General features: G+C 41.5%; 2 protein-coding genes across 5 annotated transcripts in view; one reads left to right on the top strand and one right to left on the bottom strand.

Annotated features, from left to right (window-relative positions):
- LOC114491804 (low-density lipoprotein receptor class A domain-containing protein 1-like) overlaps nt 1-11,794 on the top strand; it is a 25,590-nt gene extending 13,796 nt beyond the window's left edge. Inside the window, exons 4-7 of one of the 3 annotated variants that reach the window (XM_036020405.1) lie at nt 3,541-3,663; nt 5,305-5,448; nt 5,577-5,699; nt 11,651-11,794. In XM_036020405.1, the coding sequence (XP_035876298.1) occupies nt 3,541-3,663; nt 5,305-5,448; nt 5,577-5,699; nt 11,651-11,691 (431 nt within the window). In that variant the 3' untranslated portion in view covers nt 11,692-11,794. Of the gene's footprint in view, nt 1-3,540; nt 3,664-5,304; nt 5,449-5,576; nt 5,700-6,870; nt 7,109-11,650 lie in introns of those variants that run through there. The other 2 variants (XM_036020404.1, XM_036020406.1) reach the window with 2 other exon arrangements.
- BTF3 (basic transcription factor 3) lies at nt 9,848-16,984 on the bottom strand. Of its 2 annotated transcripts, none has more exons than XM_028518041.2 (6): nt 16,835-16,984; nt 16,194-16,262; nt 12,974-13,087; nt 12,461-12,662; nt 11,144-11,200; nt 9,848-10,295 (listed from the first exon to the last, which is right to left on the bottom strand). In XM_028518041.2, the coding sequence occupies exons 2-6, from the start codon at nt 16,260-16,262 to the stop codon at nt 10,249-10,251; spliced, it is 489 nt and encodes a 162-aa protein (XP_028373842.1). In that variant the 5' UTR covers nt 16,835-16,984; the 3' UTR covers nt 9,848-10,248. The 2 variants fall into 2 exon arrangements, with proteins under 2 accessions (XP_028373842.1, XP_028373834.1); XM_028518033.1 differs by having other exon boundaries at nt 16,597-16,969.

Here is a 16,984-nt window from a genome sequence, read left to right as displayed (position 1 = left end):
ATTTCCAGGGACTGAGACCATAGTGCACATCTACTGAGAATGATACCTGGTTATGGGGCGTGTTCCTTTTTGGCCTGTGTGTTTGTGTGTCCTGAGATGGGACACACAAAACAACACATCTCCATGTTCAGCCTGCTGAAAACTCTCTCAGTGACAGAGCGCACTATGAAGTCGCCTGGATTTTACCTGGTGTGAACTCCACGGTAAACACAAATCAAAGGGTAAACAAAAGGATTATGATAATACGTACACCACTTCTCAGTCGTGGGCGCCCAAATACTCAGGATGTGCTGAGAATAACGGTTACAGACTGTTATCATCACAATGAAAGCCAAAATTTAGGTCCTCACAGAGAACCTGCAGACCCCTGGAAAACTGTCCAAGAACTCTGAGAGAGGCTGTTTAGCTAGGAAATATAAACTTCATTTGCTTTCAGGCGACCAGGGTCTCAGTCCAGCTCTGCCACTGGCAAGCAATGGAAGGCTGGGCAAGTGTCCACATGTTTGGGAATCTGTTTCCTCATCTGGAAAACGGTCCTGCAGATCCCACTGACCTCACCACCTCACTCTGAAAGAGAATGAGACAGTGCATTTGCAGGTGCTTAGACAATCCTCCGACTGCTTACAAACGAAAACAATCACAATAGCAGGGGCAAGTGGCTGCCTTACCTCCAAACGCTTAAAATGTCCGGGCCAGTCATTCCTCAATAGTGTGGGACAGGAACAGAGAAGAGTCTCTCCTGGCCCTTCCAGTTTCTCCTCTCCATGCCTCTCCTGAGCCAGTCTGGGTGATAGTTACCGGTTAGTAGGCTGAAAGGATCCGGAGTTCAGGCCCCGTCTGTTGCTCTCTGCTGCCCTCTTCAGTACAGAAATTGGCATGCAGTGGGGTCTCGGCAGCAAGAGAGGAAACGCTGTTGTGCTTCTGGAAACTTCAGCTTAACCTTCCAGCCCTAACCCCCCGCCCCCCACCCCCAGAATCGTGCTGCCCTGGGCTGCCGCTGAGCCCCTGCAGACCCTCAGGCCTCCAGTTCTTGCGAGAGCCCCTCTGTTCATGTCGTAGCTTGCACAAGTCTTTCTCCCTCCTAGTTTGTTTTGGCTTAAGATGGATTTCAGGGCCCGGAGACCCGGTAAAGTCTCTTCCTTATCCTTTAGACTAGCGAAGAAACTTTCAAGTGAACCACACAGGGCATGCACGAGGATTCAGTGGGGTCAAGGAAGAAAATAGAGAACCTGTATTTTTATATAGCATATTTAATTTCACTCTTCTGAAATATCACCTTTGCACAAGGTTTTACTCTATAGAATGCATTTATTAGTGGACTAACTAGTAAAGGCATGGATTTATAAATAAATATTCATATATTATGGGTGAATGATAATTTTATTCCGTGTATTTATTTTCTTACCGAAGGGATATATAATCATAAAAGTCTGAAGATCTCTTTTCTAGAACAGTTTCTATCATACTAGCAAAGGGAGCATTTTTTAAAATCTTCACTCAAAGATATGTTTATTAATCTGAGAGAGAGAGAGAGAGAGAGAGGGAGAGAGAGAGAGAGAGAGAGGAGGATCGATCTGTTGCCTCCTGCATATGCCCTGACTGGGGACCAAACCCGAAACCTATGTGTGTGCCCTAACCCAGGATCGAATCTGCAATGTTTTTGGTGCACAGGATGACACTCCACCCAACTGAGCCACCTGGTCAAGGCTATGGAAGCTTTTTTAAAAAAAATGTTTTTATTATTATGTCCCAATCACATCCCATACTCAGTGAGTGAGTGAAGACCATCGTCTTCAGGAGTGAAGAATGAAGCAGACTTGTAAAACGCACCCCTGGTGATTCTGATGCAACTGCACCACCTGTGAAAAATCACGTTGTTCTCCAGACTGTAAGCTCACTGAGGGCAGAATGAGTTCATCCATCTTGTTCACCCTTGCATCTACAGAGCCTAGTGCACTGCCTGACACAGATGCTCTGCAAATGTGTGCTGAAAACTTGAATGAACACATGACCCACAATCCAGAGACATCCACTGCTAACTCGCTCAGCCTTTGTAGTCATGCTTAATGATTTTATACAATCGTTTTATATGTTCAAGAACCCATCATATATAAAACTGAGTGAATTTTTAATCATTTTAATAAGCAGATGTTTAATGTTTAAAGTGACTGTTTTACCACTGTTTTTCTATTATAAATTGCACTATGTAAAAAATCATTCTGCATATAGCTCTTTATACATCCAACTAATTATGTGCATAGGATAGGGTTCCTGATGTGGGATTTCTAAATCAAAGATGAAGAACATTTGAGAGGTTGTAGCTGCTGTGGGAAAGACAAATCAACACTGACCCCAGAAGCAGAAGACTCTGGTTGAAGGAGCGAAGGCTTACGAGGGTTTTGTGATCAGCGGACTGAGATTCTTCGGGGCGGCTTTGGGTGTGGCAAAACAACTTGGAGCGTCTGACTGAGTTCCAGTCCCTGCTTCTGAGAACCACTTACAGGCTGTAATACTAAAAATTTTAAGCCTAAGCTTCTTCATGTTCACAGCTACATGTCAGGGCTGCTGATCCTCAAGGTCCATCAGATATGAGAATTAATTTTATAGTTAATGTAATCCCAAAGATATAAAAGCCTTAGAGTCTAGGAGTGTACTCTATGAAAAGAGGCCATCTGACCTCTCCTCTTTAAAAATGTACTGTTCACTCACAAGTGACCTGAGTGCCAGCTCCTTCGGTGGGAGCCTAGGACAACCCACGACTGCAGACTATGGCTCTTGAAGGTTTCCGGGATATTTCAGACCTCTGGGGGATGGGTGGCCTCAGAAATACCAAGGTGGGTCTCATCTCACTGTTTGCAGAAGGCAGTACAACAAAATGGTCGGGAGCAGACTGAGCGCTCTGTGTTTCTCTCTGCGGTGTGCCAGTAAAACCAGTCGGGCAAGTTCTTGCGGCACCAGGCCACTCGAAAGAGCAGCAGCTCCCCTTGCCTGCTCTTCAAGGATGGCTGACTCCAGAAACCAGCGAGCAGTGTTCTTTGGAAAGTTTGGTTAGAACCCAAGACCAAGACCTGCATTTCATCTTTGATACAGGGTGGCAGCCCTCAAACTGTGGTGTGTGTAAGTGCTCAAAAAGCAGGCAGATCCCCTGCCTCGGCCCCTAGAGCTTCTGATCCTGTAGGTTAGGGGTGGAGCCCAGGAATGTGCATTTCCTTCAGTGACTCTGAGGTGGGCCAACGATATCAGCATCAGCCTCAGAAGTCATGTCACCTTGCTGGCCCCATTTTTCATGTTAAAGCTTCATTTTCATAACTGGGGAGAACACTCACTCATCACAAGGCTGGTAAACATTGAATGAGAAACTGGAAGCAGGAAAAGCACCACTCTAACTCACAGCACCTGTCTAAGGTCCTGTAATTGTGACTCCTACCTTTCACACAGAGGTAAGCAGGGATACCTGGCTAGGTAACACAGTCTCCCCAACTCGAGCCCCTGCCCTGAGATGAAGTCATGTTCTTTGTGTTGTGTGTTTTGCTGTGACAGAGCAATGCTGGCCCCCCACCAGGCAGTGCCTCTGGATTACCTGCATGGCATTCCTTGTGCTCGGAGTTCTGGCTGCCGTGATCGGTCTTGGGATTACCTTTGGGATCCCTGGAAAACCTGCAAGTATGTGTCTAGGTGATGGACATGTCAACAACTTATGCAACCAATGAGAGTATGTTTATTATCCCTCATATTATTTCCCAAGTGGGTGAGTCTGCCTGTTTGGGTAGCTCAGTAGGTTAGAGCACCCTCCCAGTACACCAAGCTTGTGGGTGTGATCCCTGGTCAGGACACATACATCAATCAACCAACCAGTGAATGCATAAATAAGTGGAAAAGCAAATCAATGTTTCTTTCTCACGTGCTCTCTCTCTCTCTCAAAGCAATAAATAGAAATATTATTTTAATGGATGAGTCTCCTGATAATGGGTGGTTGGCACCTGGTATGAGCCACCACTGCTCCAGACACTTGACACATCTTTATTTCACTTTTTTCAACAATGTCACGAGGTAGCTGCCCTTATCGCCATTATGAACAGAGACTCAGGGCAGTTAGGTGACTTGCCCAAGGTCCCATAGCTGGTCAGTCAACAAGCCAAAGTTCCAATACAGCTCCAAAGACTATACGAGATGTGGTTTCTACCTTCAAGGAGTTCCCGCTGTAGTTAGGGAGACTAAGGAAATGGTGGTGAGCAGTACAGAAGAGCATGTGATTCAGTATTAAATTAGGTTGGGGGGAGTGTTAAATACTGTTAGTAATTTGAAAAAATCAGTCACAGTCACAATGTCAAGCACCTCATGAAGTAAGGAGCACAAACTCTAGGGTCATATGTCTCTTAATTATCAACTTAGTCCTACCTGCAAAGCTTTCAAGATGCAAAATGCACCCTCACCAAGCACTCACCTGCCTGTTTACTAGTCGACACACCAAACCAGAATTTCTGGAAATACATTATTTTAGGTGTGAATATGTTTGAGATATAAGTGTTATCGATCTATTATTTACATATTAACTTCCATCAAATTAAAAATAATTTTTTCATCCTGCCCAAGGATATGTTTGTTGATGAGAGAGAGAGAGAAACATTGATTTGGTTGCCTTCAGTAAGCACCGGACCAGGGATTCAACATGCCTGGACCGGGGATCTAACAGCAACCTAAGTACACACTCTGAATTGCACTTGCAAACTTTTGTCGTATGACACAATACCCCAACCAACTGAACCATCCGGCTGGGGCACCATCAAATTTTTATAGTACTTAAATATTTTTAAAAACACCGTCACATTGCTCTAACAAGCTCCCACTCATTTTTGAGTGTGCAAATTCATTGCATTTACACAGTGATCTCAATTTAACCCACCGTGTCCCCTAGGGGTTGGTGCAGCTGGTTATCTTGTTGCTATTTCTAGCTAAGGAAAGAATGGAGGGGGCGCCATGGAAGGAGTCCACAGCACACTCACACCAGAGCTGGGACTGGCTGACTCCCCTTCCCAGGCACCTTCAGGTCCTTCTCAGGCAGGAGTGAGTTCACGCTTGTTTTGCCAAATGCCAGTGCTATTGCAAGAAATGTAAGCTAAGTAGGCTTAGAAAGTTTGGGAGGATGGGGAAGAAAAAGAAAAGGAGAAGAAATAACAAAAAAAAAAAACAGTGGAAAGAAGCAGAAGCGAGAAGGAGGAAGCAGATCGTTACATTATTAAAGCTTGATGTTCAGGGTCGTAGATGCATACATCCACAGCCAACGCTTGTCTCACAACCTTCCAGGCTGGCCGTACCGGCAGTGTAAGACAGCCTCACAGCACCCAGGCTTCTTGTGTGAGGACCTCGAGACCTGCCTGCCACCCTCCCTGCTTTGTAACGGCAAGCTGGACTGCAGTCACGGTGAAGATGAGTCTGCTGCCTTCTGTGGTGAGGTGGACAAGAATCACAATGAAAGCATAGGCACCAGCAACTAAGAATTAAACTTTAGAGTTATAATTGAAATGTTACCATGCACGAATGATTTCTGTTAGAAATAATGCCTTTGTTTAATATAGGTCAAATGCCCAGCAGTCTCCCACAAAACTTGATATTCAAGTGTCCCAACCAGGAGACTTGGACGTATGTGGACAAGGTGTGTGACACGAGGAACGACTGTGGCGATTGTTCGGATGAATCAGGTAAAATGAAAATGCGTGATGGATATTTTGACGGGTTCAACTATATAAGTTAACCCATACTTAGAAAACTTCCCCTGGATATTTAAATTTATAATTAAGCAATTCCATCATTTCTGGGAGCTTACATATTTTTTATTATAAAGATTTAATCACATAACGACTTTTCTTGAAAATAAGTCTATACTATTCCTGAGCTCAAAAATAGTTCACATGTGTCAGAAGGAAGTGGCCCTCGCTAGAAATGACTGGCGTAATTAAAAGCGGCTTTGGCTAGGACTCAGAGTGCTAGGACGGCATCTCAGAGTGAGTACCGGAGAAAAAAGGATAATAGCTGACATTTGATGAATATTAATTATAGCTCTAACTAAGAAGCAAATAAAGCCAGAATGGCAAAGATTAACAAAGGAAAATACTACTCTTGATGGACAACTCTTGTCTGCTGTCAAATTCTTTTTGGATTTCTTTGGAAATTTTGGTAAAGATCGAAGAAGAGTGTTGAATGCTTTGGGTCGCAAAGGTTTCTGTTGTTGTTTATTTAACCTTTGGTATTTCTTTGCTCCTCCTCCCTCCCTCTCCTCCCAGTGTTCTGCAAGGCGGTTTAACCCTGTGCCGCACCCTTGATCACTCTGCAGTCTGTCACTCTTCAGTCTGGCAAGGCTGCATTATTAAAGCCATGGCCTAATCAGTGTATAAAAAGTTTATCGGAAACATAGCACACTACAGAGATCATTTCTTGCCTTTTGCCTGGTCAACATGGAAGGTAGAAAGAAGAAATGCTGCCAGGAGGGGCATGCTACCTAACAATGTGTTGGCAACAAAAAGCTAAAAGTATAAACACACTCTTTTCTTCTTGCTAGCTGCCAGTTAGCAAATACTGAGTCTCTTCCCGGCTTACTGAACACATAAACTCATACGGACCCTTTCTTGTTTATGTAGCGTGTCAGTGTGCTTATTGGCAGGCAGATGAAGAGAGATCGCACTCTTCTTGGCTTTCAGAGTATAAATTCTTTCGCTCGAGTGTGTAGAATCTTTAATAAGCATCTGCAATTTCCCCCTTGGACAGTTTTCACTAATACTTTTAAGATTCAAAGGGCCTTTTCATTTCCATTAGCATCTTTTGAGTCCACCTTGATATTTTGTTGTGCTTTTAAAAATAAATAAAACTGTCTAGTTTTACAGTGTCCCAAGTGTCCGGGCTGGAGATGTGAAACTGTTTTCTTTGCTGACTGTGCCTGCATTCCCAGAACTCGCTGCAGAAATGGCATTCAGGACTGTGCTGATTGGAGTGATGAAAAATTATGTGAATAGAAGACTTTCCTAATTATTATATTGGAAAAGCTAGAAGCTGTTATTCGTTCTGTTAGGACTTTTCTCAAAAAAAAAAAAATAGAAAATGGGGCAGCCCTGGCTGGTGTGACTCAGTGGGTTGAGTGCCAGCCTGCGAACCAAAGGATCACTGGTTTGATTCCCAGTCAGGGCCATGCCTGGGTTGGGGGCCAGGTTCCCAGTAGGGGGGCATGCGAGAGGCAACTGCTGTATCTTTCATATATTGATGTTTCTCTCCCTCTTTCTCTCTCCCTTCCCCTGTCTCTCTAGAAGTAAATAAATATCATCTTTTAAAAAATGACATTATTTCTTTGGGGGGATGGGTAATCTATTAAAGAATCCCATTATGTAATGGAGATCATTAGTAATTAGATCCAAACTTTAGTGATTGTTGAGCCCATTTCTAAACTCGTTTCTAAAATTTAGAGCATAGCTTCCTTCCCTGTGCACACATCATTATTACAGGGATGCCCCAAATACAGTTTGATTTCCAAAAATGAAGGGTATTAATCTTGAGTTCTCAGGTTAAAACCGATGTCTATCTCTTCATTAGTGGAGCCCTACTTCAGGTCCAGCTGAAAGCTAGTTTGGCCCAGGGTTGGTCTTAATAGTGGACAACAGTCAGAAGTTCAACCAGCTCAGAATCATCTGCCTCTCTAGCTTGCCAGGGCCCAAAGTCTAAGCAGGTCCAGGGCAGGCCTAGGTTTGACTGTCATCCTGCCACTCAAGGCGCTGTGTGACCTCACATGAGCCATTTCACCTCTTAAAGACAGCTTCCTTATCTGCACAAAATGGCTGTTTTCTGGGGATAATAAGCAATGAGACATAACACAAGTGGTACAGTGCTTAACACACATGTAAGTTGCAAATGTGGGTGATGGAAGAAAAATTGTAATATGGTAGACTAAGAAACAACTGCTCTCCTGCTCTGGGTACGGATCATGCTTCCCCAGCCCTTTGACCGTGACTTAAGTGACCTGCTCTGACTGATGAAATTTGGTTAAGGGTGTGCATCACTTCCCACAGAAGTGTGGAGAGCCAGTCAGTGGTCTTGAGCCTGCCAAGGTTCAGACTAGGGGATGCTCCTGGGGCAAAGTGGGGCCCAGCCGGGCAACACACTAGCATCGTGTGTGACAAACACTGGTAAGCAACTCAAATTTTCAGTCATTTGAAACTATAACATAACCTTACCGATGTGGATATTGAAGATATTACAAGAAAATCCTTTATTGGTCCATAGTCACCAACACATACCAAATTATTTAAATGGGCCAAAGAAATGTTTTTAGAGGTTGTTAGGAAAAAGTGTGAATACAGGCAAATAGGATTAACCTTAGCTGGCACCTGCTATGAGCGAGGCACCCTGGGATAGGCCTGGCCTGGGAACCTATCGCGGTTTTCACCTCCACAGACCCAGGGTAAACCACCGGACATTCAGGCAGTGGCATTCTTCACATGCTCCTCAGCCTGCCAGTCACCCCAACAATCTCTGGTTGTGCTACTCAAAGCATGGCCAGTAGACCTGCCGCATCAGCACCACCTGGACACTTAGCAAAAATGCCAGCCTTCAGGCCCCACTCCAGACCACCCCAATCCTCTGCCCTCCCTTAACCTATCCCACATGCTTTGGTTGGTTACATACAGGTGATACTAGTAACAGCTTTAAGAACCATGTCCTCACTCTGCCAGGAAGCTGGCTGCTCCATTAGTCTGGGACCTGAAGAGAATACACAGCAGAGTCTAACCTAACCCAGAAGTCTGGAAACATGTAATCCTGTTTTGTAATTTTGTAAATCGATGTTTTGGAGTTCTTGTTACTGTAGCAGTCTACTTTAACAGAACTGTTACACAAACTTAAAAAAATACAAGGTTAGGATGTACAAAAACCACTTACACAGTTCACTTTTGGTAAGTAGTCTTTAATACTTTTAGATATAGCTATAGAGTACCTTCAAAAGGTACCTGCAAATTGGTATGAAAATTTAAAATGAATTCTTGCCCTGACTGGTGTGGCTTAGTTGGGCACCAGTTCACAAACTGAAAGGTCACCAGTTCGGTTCCTGGTCAAGGAGTTGTGGGCCTAGTCCCCCAGAAGCACATGTGAGAGGCAGTACATGGCTGTTTCTCCCCCTCTAAAAATAAATTTAGAAAATGCCAATAAAATGAATTCTTATTGTTGAAGTAGGAAATAAGAAATTTTCTTCAATTGGCCTTAATATAGATAACACAAAATTGTTTTATCATTTGTAAAAATTTTCAAGTTCCTTCAAGGTTATAATTGCTAATACAATGTTTTAAAATGTAGCCCTATTATTGAGGGAACTTTTGGGTGATGAAACTGTTCAGTATCCTGGTTATGATGGCAGTTAGACATGTGTTAAAATTCTTACAACTCCACACACATATCAATTAAAATTAGAATTGTTTTAATTTTAAAAACAATTTAAAAAAGGAAAAAGTAGCTCTTTTCATTCAGTGTTATCACTTAGGAGAAAGTTATGGTGACACTACTTTTTCTCCAGGTATCTCCTACACAGAAGGGATTAACTACTTTCACTTTTTTGAATTTGGTTACATCTACAATATGGAGCAGTTAGTTCCTATACCATAGATTGAGGATTAAATGAGAGAAAATTAAGTGTGAATTTATATACAAGGCACTCAGATATGCTTACAATATAGGCAATATTAAAAGAAAAAAACCCCCGCTCACTCATGAAGAAATGTTCTGTTCTAATCTTATACTTACACCCGTCACGTAAAACATGGAACCCCTGAGGGCCAATGGAGTTTTCAAACATGAGAACTCTATACCACTTGTGTTATGTTATACTGTCATGTTAAATCTTTAATAATAAAATTCCATCAAAGAGTATCTGTCATATTACATGCCATGATTAGCTTTCTACAAACAACTTTGCTTTCTGGGTACAAATCAGTGTCAATGAAATAAAAAAAAACTATACTAGGCAAAAAACTTTATTAACCTTGGTTTCAAACTTTATTCCCAGGCTTCTTCAGCTTAATTAGCTGCAAAAAATGATTTGTGTAGAAGCAAAAACTGAAAAGAGCTGCAGTGTCCAAGGGGCTAAGGGCTTAAAAATATTAGAGATCTAGATTTTATCAGATCCATAAACAAAATTTGAAAAAGCAGTCATAATATAAAATAGCAGCTCCCAGTAACTTCTTCAAGTTCATCTTCTTCTTCAGAAGTTGACTCAATTCAGTTTGCTTCATTCTTGGAAGCCTCATCAAAATTCTCCACAAGATCTAGAAAAGGATAAGAAAAGGTAGAAAACTCAAATATATCCTACAGTTAAATTGGGATATAAATTTAAACACTTTTTATTTCCAATGAGACCACTACCCATTTGGCATATTTTTAAGTATACGTTTTGGCATATAATTAAAACAGGAGAAAGTCATTAATATGCCAATGACCTAAATTCTGTGCTTCAAGGATATGTATACACCCTCCCCATTCCGATCCCACCTCAAATACTTAAGCAGTATCAGACATTAATCAATGTGGGGGCCAGAACCAGAGTACCATGACACACAATTCTGAAGCTTTCCTGGATTCCTCAGGATACCTGTCCATGCAAAGTGGAATCATTTACGATCTAGTGATTCTACTGCCCAACAGATATTTTACCACACAAAAAAATTATTCAGTAACAGTTAAGAAAGGAAAATGCCTCACTATTGCCAACAGAGCTTTTCTGACTTTAGAAGGATTATATCCTGAGATATCACAGTAACTTTTCCATAACTTCTTATAAATTTATGTATCTCATAGTAGGAAACAAGGGTCATTTGTAATCTGTAAATAGTTATTATACTTAGGTAACAATATACTTACTTATTTATTCAATACTTAAGGTTATATACCTCTAACTTCTTGGGATCCCAAACAGAAAAGGCAGCCAAGTCCACAAACACAACTCCCAGTGAAATATTGTATTACCGCACTACTTTTCTCATCCTAAGTGAGGTTCATGTCCTCCCCCCTGCCCTCTACTCTGCATCACCTCCCTCAATGTAGTCTTTTTCACAGAACAAAGATTCTTTATTCTCCTTTGCTGAAACCCTACAGTTTCACAAGTGAAGGTTCCTACCTGGAACTTCATCATCATCATCCTCTCCTGTAGCAAGTGGTGCTTTTCCATCCACAGCTATAAAAGAAAAATGTAAATGTTACTCACACATTTGTCTAAGTCTTCAATAGATATTAACCAAAAAGAACAGATAAAAAGGTTTATATTCATGATGTGACATTTGGGATTTCATCTAGCAATAGCATGATATTCTACAAATAAGCAAGAACACCAATTAAGAGCCAACAAACCAAATTCCATACCTATCCTCCTTTTAATTCCTCTGGCCCACCACAGACACTGCGAGAGCATGAGAATAACAGGGAGACCCCAGGGTACAGGTGAACCCACACACCAAATTACAGTTAAGATTTATTTTGGGAGGCAAACTAAGAGGCTGTTTTCTCAAATACTGTTGTGTTGTGCATGGCCTAAGAGAGATCCTCAATAAACCTTTACTGAAATTAAAATAATTTAAAAAATTGAAGAGTTTTTGAGTGGTAAGCATCCACTTTCTCTTTATTATAGAAGCAAGTGAACTACATTCGAGAGTTGGAACCTCACAGTAATAGCCCCATATGATTTTCAGTGGGCTGCTGCAGATGCCTAGTTCAGCTCTGGAAGGCAAAGACGACTTTCTAGAAACTCTTAAGCCTCTCAATGTGCCCAAAACCAAACCAAACCAAAACCCCCCAAAACAAAACAAAACCAAAAACCAAACAAACAAAAACCCCACAAGAAACCATAAACTGAGGCAGAGTAAGTTCATGCCTAGAAAAACACATATAACTAAATAACTAACAAGCCTGTCTTGCCTCTACATTCCCATTCTTCAAAATTTAATCAGAGAGCTTCAGCATAAAGTAGCCATACCCCGATGTACACTTGAATTCAGCTACAATATTTTCTGCCCTGACCTAACTCATTATCATACTATAATTTAAAAGCACCAGAATAGTGGAAGGCCAATCCTTAAAGGTTACTGGTAATATCAGTTGTATAGATACAACTAACAAAATCTGATTAATTTATATAATAATTAATTTTAAACTGCCAGTTATCAAAAAAAGCCCATAATTAACATTTTCATCATTTCTAGCTAATAAAGGGAAACATTTTAAAAGCCTCTTATTCAAAGAAAGAAAGCTAGTAGGAAATAAGTACAATAATCACAGCAAAGCACATCACTGCATACACTAAAAATATTTAATTAAAATCAGTGTAAAAATTGGTATTTTTTTAAAGGTTGCATTTTCAAATTTGAAGATATTCACATCCTCTTTGCACCGTGAGATCCTAGAAAATCTACTGATAAATAAGTAACTATGCAAAACTCACATTGTTTGGGCAGAGCTTCAGCGAGTCTCCTTAAACTAGTCAGACTGTCTGCACCAAGCTGATTTAAGATGCTGGGTAGCATTTCTGTCAGCTGCTTTGTCTCAGCATGGCCTGTAATGGTGAAAGTGTTCGCTGCCAGAGATGCCTGAACTTTAGGGTTGTTAAAGTGGATCACTGTTCCTTGGTTTGTGAACATATTTACCTGTCAAGAAAAAAAAAATTAAACTAGCAACACCCTCTAAACCCCTTTAAAACCAACATTTTATTGGGCAAAAGCAGAAACCTGGCTAATGAATCTAGCACTTCCCTGTGAAGCACAGGTGATGTGGAGAGTGCATGCACTTTAACGGCTTTCAGCCTTGGCAATCTCCCTGACACTCATTATTTTAGAGGAATATAAAATGGTCTGTTGAAAGTAGAGTGAAAAAATAATTTAACTTATGAACAATAAAGCTTTTTTTTGAAACAAATCTTGTTTTTTTCTAAAGAAAAGAAATAAAACTTGACACTTACCTCTTCAATACCAGAGATATTGTTTACCCCTAACTTCTTTAAGGAGAACTGAAGTTTTTTATCATCTGCTGTAGCTGTTCTGTGAACCACCTTCTTCTTTCTACGAGCAGTGCCCTAAATTGCAAAGGATAGGAAAGGACACAGCATACATTTATACTGTAACAACAGACATTTTCAAATGGAAAGTTTCAAATTTCCATGACCACAAACTTTTATGTAGTGAGTAGGCTGGTTAAGGTGATGGTGGAAGCCAAAAGAGGGCAAGGAAAGGAATTGTCTACAAATCCTTAATAATAATTTCTACAGTTCTAGTTTTGTCAGGTATAAATGACCTTTTCAAAGTCCTACTTTTTACATTATCTGCTCTAAAGTGATCAAAGAGGTGGCATGTTATCAACCTAAATTAAACCTTATTCAGAAGCTCAATATCCAGAACTACTGACCTTTTGTTTTTACATCAATTAAAAGCTCTTCCAGCCCTGGCTGGAGTAGCTCAGTGGATTGAGCGCGGGCTGGGAACCAAAGCGTCAGAGGTTCAATTCCCAGTCAGGGCACATGCCTGGGTTGCAGGCCACAGCCCCCTGAAACTGCACATTGATGTTTCTCTCTCTTTCTCTCTCTCCCCCTCCCTCCCTTCCCTCTCTAAAAATAAATAAATAAAATCTAAAAACAAACAAACAAACAAAAGCTCTTCCCTAGCATTTGCAAGGCTACCCCCCCTCACTATAGATCTTTGTTCTTATGTCACTGTATCGAGTGGCCTCTCCCAATGAACCAATATAATAGCAACTCCCACACTCACTCCAGGCTTATTTCTCTTTATAATTTTCATTACCGATAGAGATTAAGTATATTTCATCTGTCTCCCCTTGCTGGAGTGTAAACTCCTTGAGGGCTTCTATTTACTACTATAAAACTCAGTATCTAGAATAGTATCTGGCTCATTGAAGGTACTTAACAACTTGATGGGTGAATGAATACAGACAGATAGGCTTCAGGAAAACTTGTGGTCTCCTGTACATATATGCCAAGTCTCCAAACTACCCTTTCTCTAGAATATCATACAAAATTCCAAAACCAGGCAAATCTGATCCCTCATATTCTGCTTAGAACTCTTTGATAACATGCACAGACTCTCTCATATAAGCTAAACTCTTTACATTATACTTAAGGCTCTTAATGGAAAGACAACAATCCACCTACCTCACTGCCCCCAATCTCCATATCAATTCTGATCATCCTTTAAAATCCTGTTCAAGCCATTATCTCTTCTGTTTCCCTAAACTCCACAATTAACACCCCCACCCACCCAGCCAAATCACTCCCATTTCTGTATTTTGAAAATGCTTCTATTGCACTATGCATATTACACAAAAAATAATTTTTTAAAGGTGTTTATCTCCCCTACTTGCCTTAAAACCCTCCTATATACTTTAAACTATCAAGATTTTATATTCTCAGGATCCAGCATAGTATAGGCTCAAATAAACTATGGTTTAATTGAAGGAAATATTAGTAGCTACATAGAATACTGGTTACCAACCACCTGAAAAACCTTTAAAAATAACAATTACCTTGAAGTGATCAAGTAGATACCTGTTTTCCAGAGAATCCTGTCTAAAAGACATTCTAAGAAACTACTATATAAGATTGGAAAAATCCCTAACCAGCACACCTCCTATAGTTTTCATACACTTACATACAAAGAATACAATTTTCACCAAAATAATTATCATCAATGCTCTGACCAGATACTGAAATAAAGAGCTTTTATAATATTTGCAGTTTTCCCTATGGCAAAACTAACTCACCTAATTTCACATCCAATAAGTAGGTTTCTTAAAAGGTGAAGAAAATGCTTCCATATTAAAACGACTGAAATACTTCCTCTATTAACTAGTAAACAAGTTTAATCTTACATCAACCTTAGGGATCCTGGAAAACCTCGCCTTCCCTTTACCTAGAATGATTTCTCTTACAAGTTAAAGGTTAACTAACATTTAAAGTAACATCAAAAAATGGAAACACAAGCATATTATTCAAATTAGTGCTGAAACTGGTACTAAAAGGCATGGTGGTTGAAAACACCAGTATAAGAGCATCAAAACGCTGACCCACAAAGAACACCGGTTTTGTTTCTGGCACTTGGAGGCCACACCTATCTTACAATAATTGCTAAAAAGGACAAGAAACACTGAAATAGGTAGGTGCAAATCCTGACTACTATTTACGTCTAAGAGCAATTTTTGGCTATTTCACAGTAGACTCCACTTGAACATAAATGCTTAAAGTTGAGAAAAGCTAGGAAACTTGCAGTACAGAAGCTTTCACCATACAAGTGAATACCTTACAAGTCTCCCCAAGTGGAGACATGCTCTATTCCTGCAGGCTATACCACGCCTTGTTAAATACTTGGAATGTGCTAACAACGCAAGACATAACCAGGCATACGTCTGTCTAGATTGAACTTCCAATTTAAGTAAGTTCCTTAGAGAACAATCTAAAAAAATTCACTAAGTTAAAAAAAAAAACAAAAACCAACTCTTGTAGAGGGCTCAGTATCCAAGAAAAACCAATTAATCAAAAACGGATCATTTAAAAACACACCAGTAAACAATCTCATTCCTTCCTTTTTAGCTTAACTGCAAAGCCAAAATGAAAAGATACCAACGTTTAGGTAATATTTTCAGATCCATAGTCACTGCTCTCAAATTCCAAAAAGTACCTACAAGGAAGGCCTTCAAATACCCTAGAAAATATACACCTCCTGCACTGGATTGCATTAGCTAAGGAAGCATTACAGGAGGGCCTAATTTACAAAAGATGCCAACTTCTCACTATTAAGTCGACAGCTGAGGCCTAAACAAGTCAGAAGTGAAATGGCCACAATGATTTGTAACTGAAACGACACATTTCCTTACTAATTACATTATGAAGCACTTTTGTTCTACTTAAAACACTGTAACACTGGACTTTACATAAAAATATAGTTTAAGTGCTCTTTCATCTCGACTCACTTGCTTTTTTTTTTTTTTGAGTATACAACCTGCGTGATTCACGGATACGCAGTATATTGTATATATAATTTAATCCGCAGCCCCTCTCACCAATTTGCTAGCTCTGTGAAGTGCCCCCTACAGACAAACTGACAAGCCATCAGCATTAGAAAAGCAAAAGGGGGGGGGCGACCCTAAACCTTAAAAATACTATTAAAACTTACTTTCCCACCAATGCGCACTTGTGCCTGCAGTTTGGCGAGTTTCTCTTGGTTCATGATAGTTTCTTTCATCTAGAAAAACAGGAAACCCTCAGCGAGGAAAAGTCTAGTTCACTCTAGCATTCCGCGCTCGTTATTTCCCAGCACACCAGCGGAACAAATACCCTACACAGGCCGAGGCCTGGATCCCAAATCCACCCCGCAAAGCTCCCAATTTTAGTTTCCAGAGGGCGCAAAGAACCCCCAACCAACTTCCTACCCGCCCCCCAAACTCCCCTCCTCTTTACAGGCCCGTTAAATGGGCTCTAACCCACGCCCGGTTAGCACCCCCCACCCCGGCCCCGGCCTGGCCTCGGCCTAGCCAGGGCCTGCCCGGCCCGGCCACTCTCCGAAAGCCTCGCGGTACCTGAGGCTCCTGTCCTCGGGTTCCGCCGCGAGGTGGAGGAAGAGACAGCGTCGCCTCGCCCCCAGGGCAGCCGCCCCTGGCTCGACCTCGACCCCGAGAGTCAGCCTGAGTGGGTGCGCCTGTCCGTCGCATCGCCTTCCTCTCCTCAGCCCTGTCCCTCCCTGTCTCGCTCCTTCCGGGCACTTCCCGCCCCCGTTCCCGTCCTCCTCCCACGCCGGCGTCCACAGCCTTTTTGTACCTTGTTGGAGAGAAAACGGGGCCGCGCGGGGGACTAGGGTTGGTGCTCAGGGGGTCTTTGGCAGACCAGCTGAGAATAAGCGCGCACACGCGGGGACACAAGATGGCAGCTAGGGGGAGGCCGGAAGTGACGCAAGGCCACTTCCTTGAA

The sequence above is a fragment of the Phyllostomus discolor genome, chromosome 3 (assembly GCF_004126475.2).
Source record: "Phyllostomus discolor isolate MPI-MPIP mPhyDis1 chromosome 3, mPhyDis1.pri.v3, whole genome shotgun sequence".
In the NCBI taxonomy this organism is placed as follows: Eukaryota; Metazoa; Chordata; class Mammalia; order Chiroptera; family Phyllostomidae; genus Phyllostomus; species Phyllostomus discolor.
This window is presented reverse-complemented; position numbering and strand designations above follow the sequence as displayed.

Coding starts and splice junctions, on each gene's coding strand:
- BTF3 (XM_028518033.1), bottom strand. CDS start 16,728: ATGCGACGGACAGGCGCACCCACTCAGGCTGACTCTCGGGGTCGAGGT. Junction 12,663..12,973: donor ATATCTCTGGTATTGAAGAG/GTAAGTGTCAAG, acceptor TTTTCTTGACAG/GTAAATATGTTCACAAACCA. Junction 11,201..12,460: donor TGAAGCTCTGCCCAAACAAT/GTGAGTTTTGCA, acceptor TTTCTTTTATAG/CTGTGGATGGAAAAGCACCA.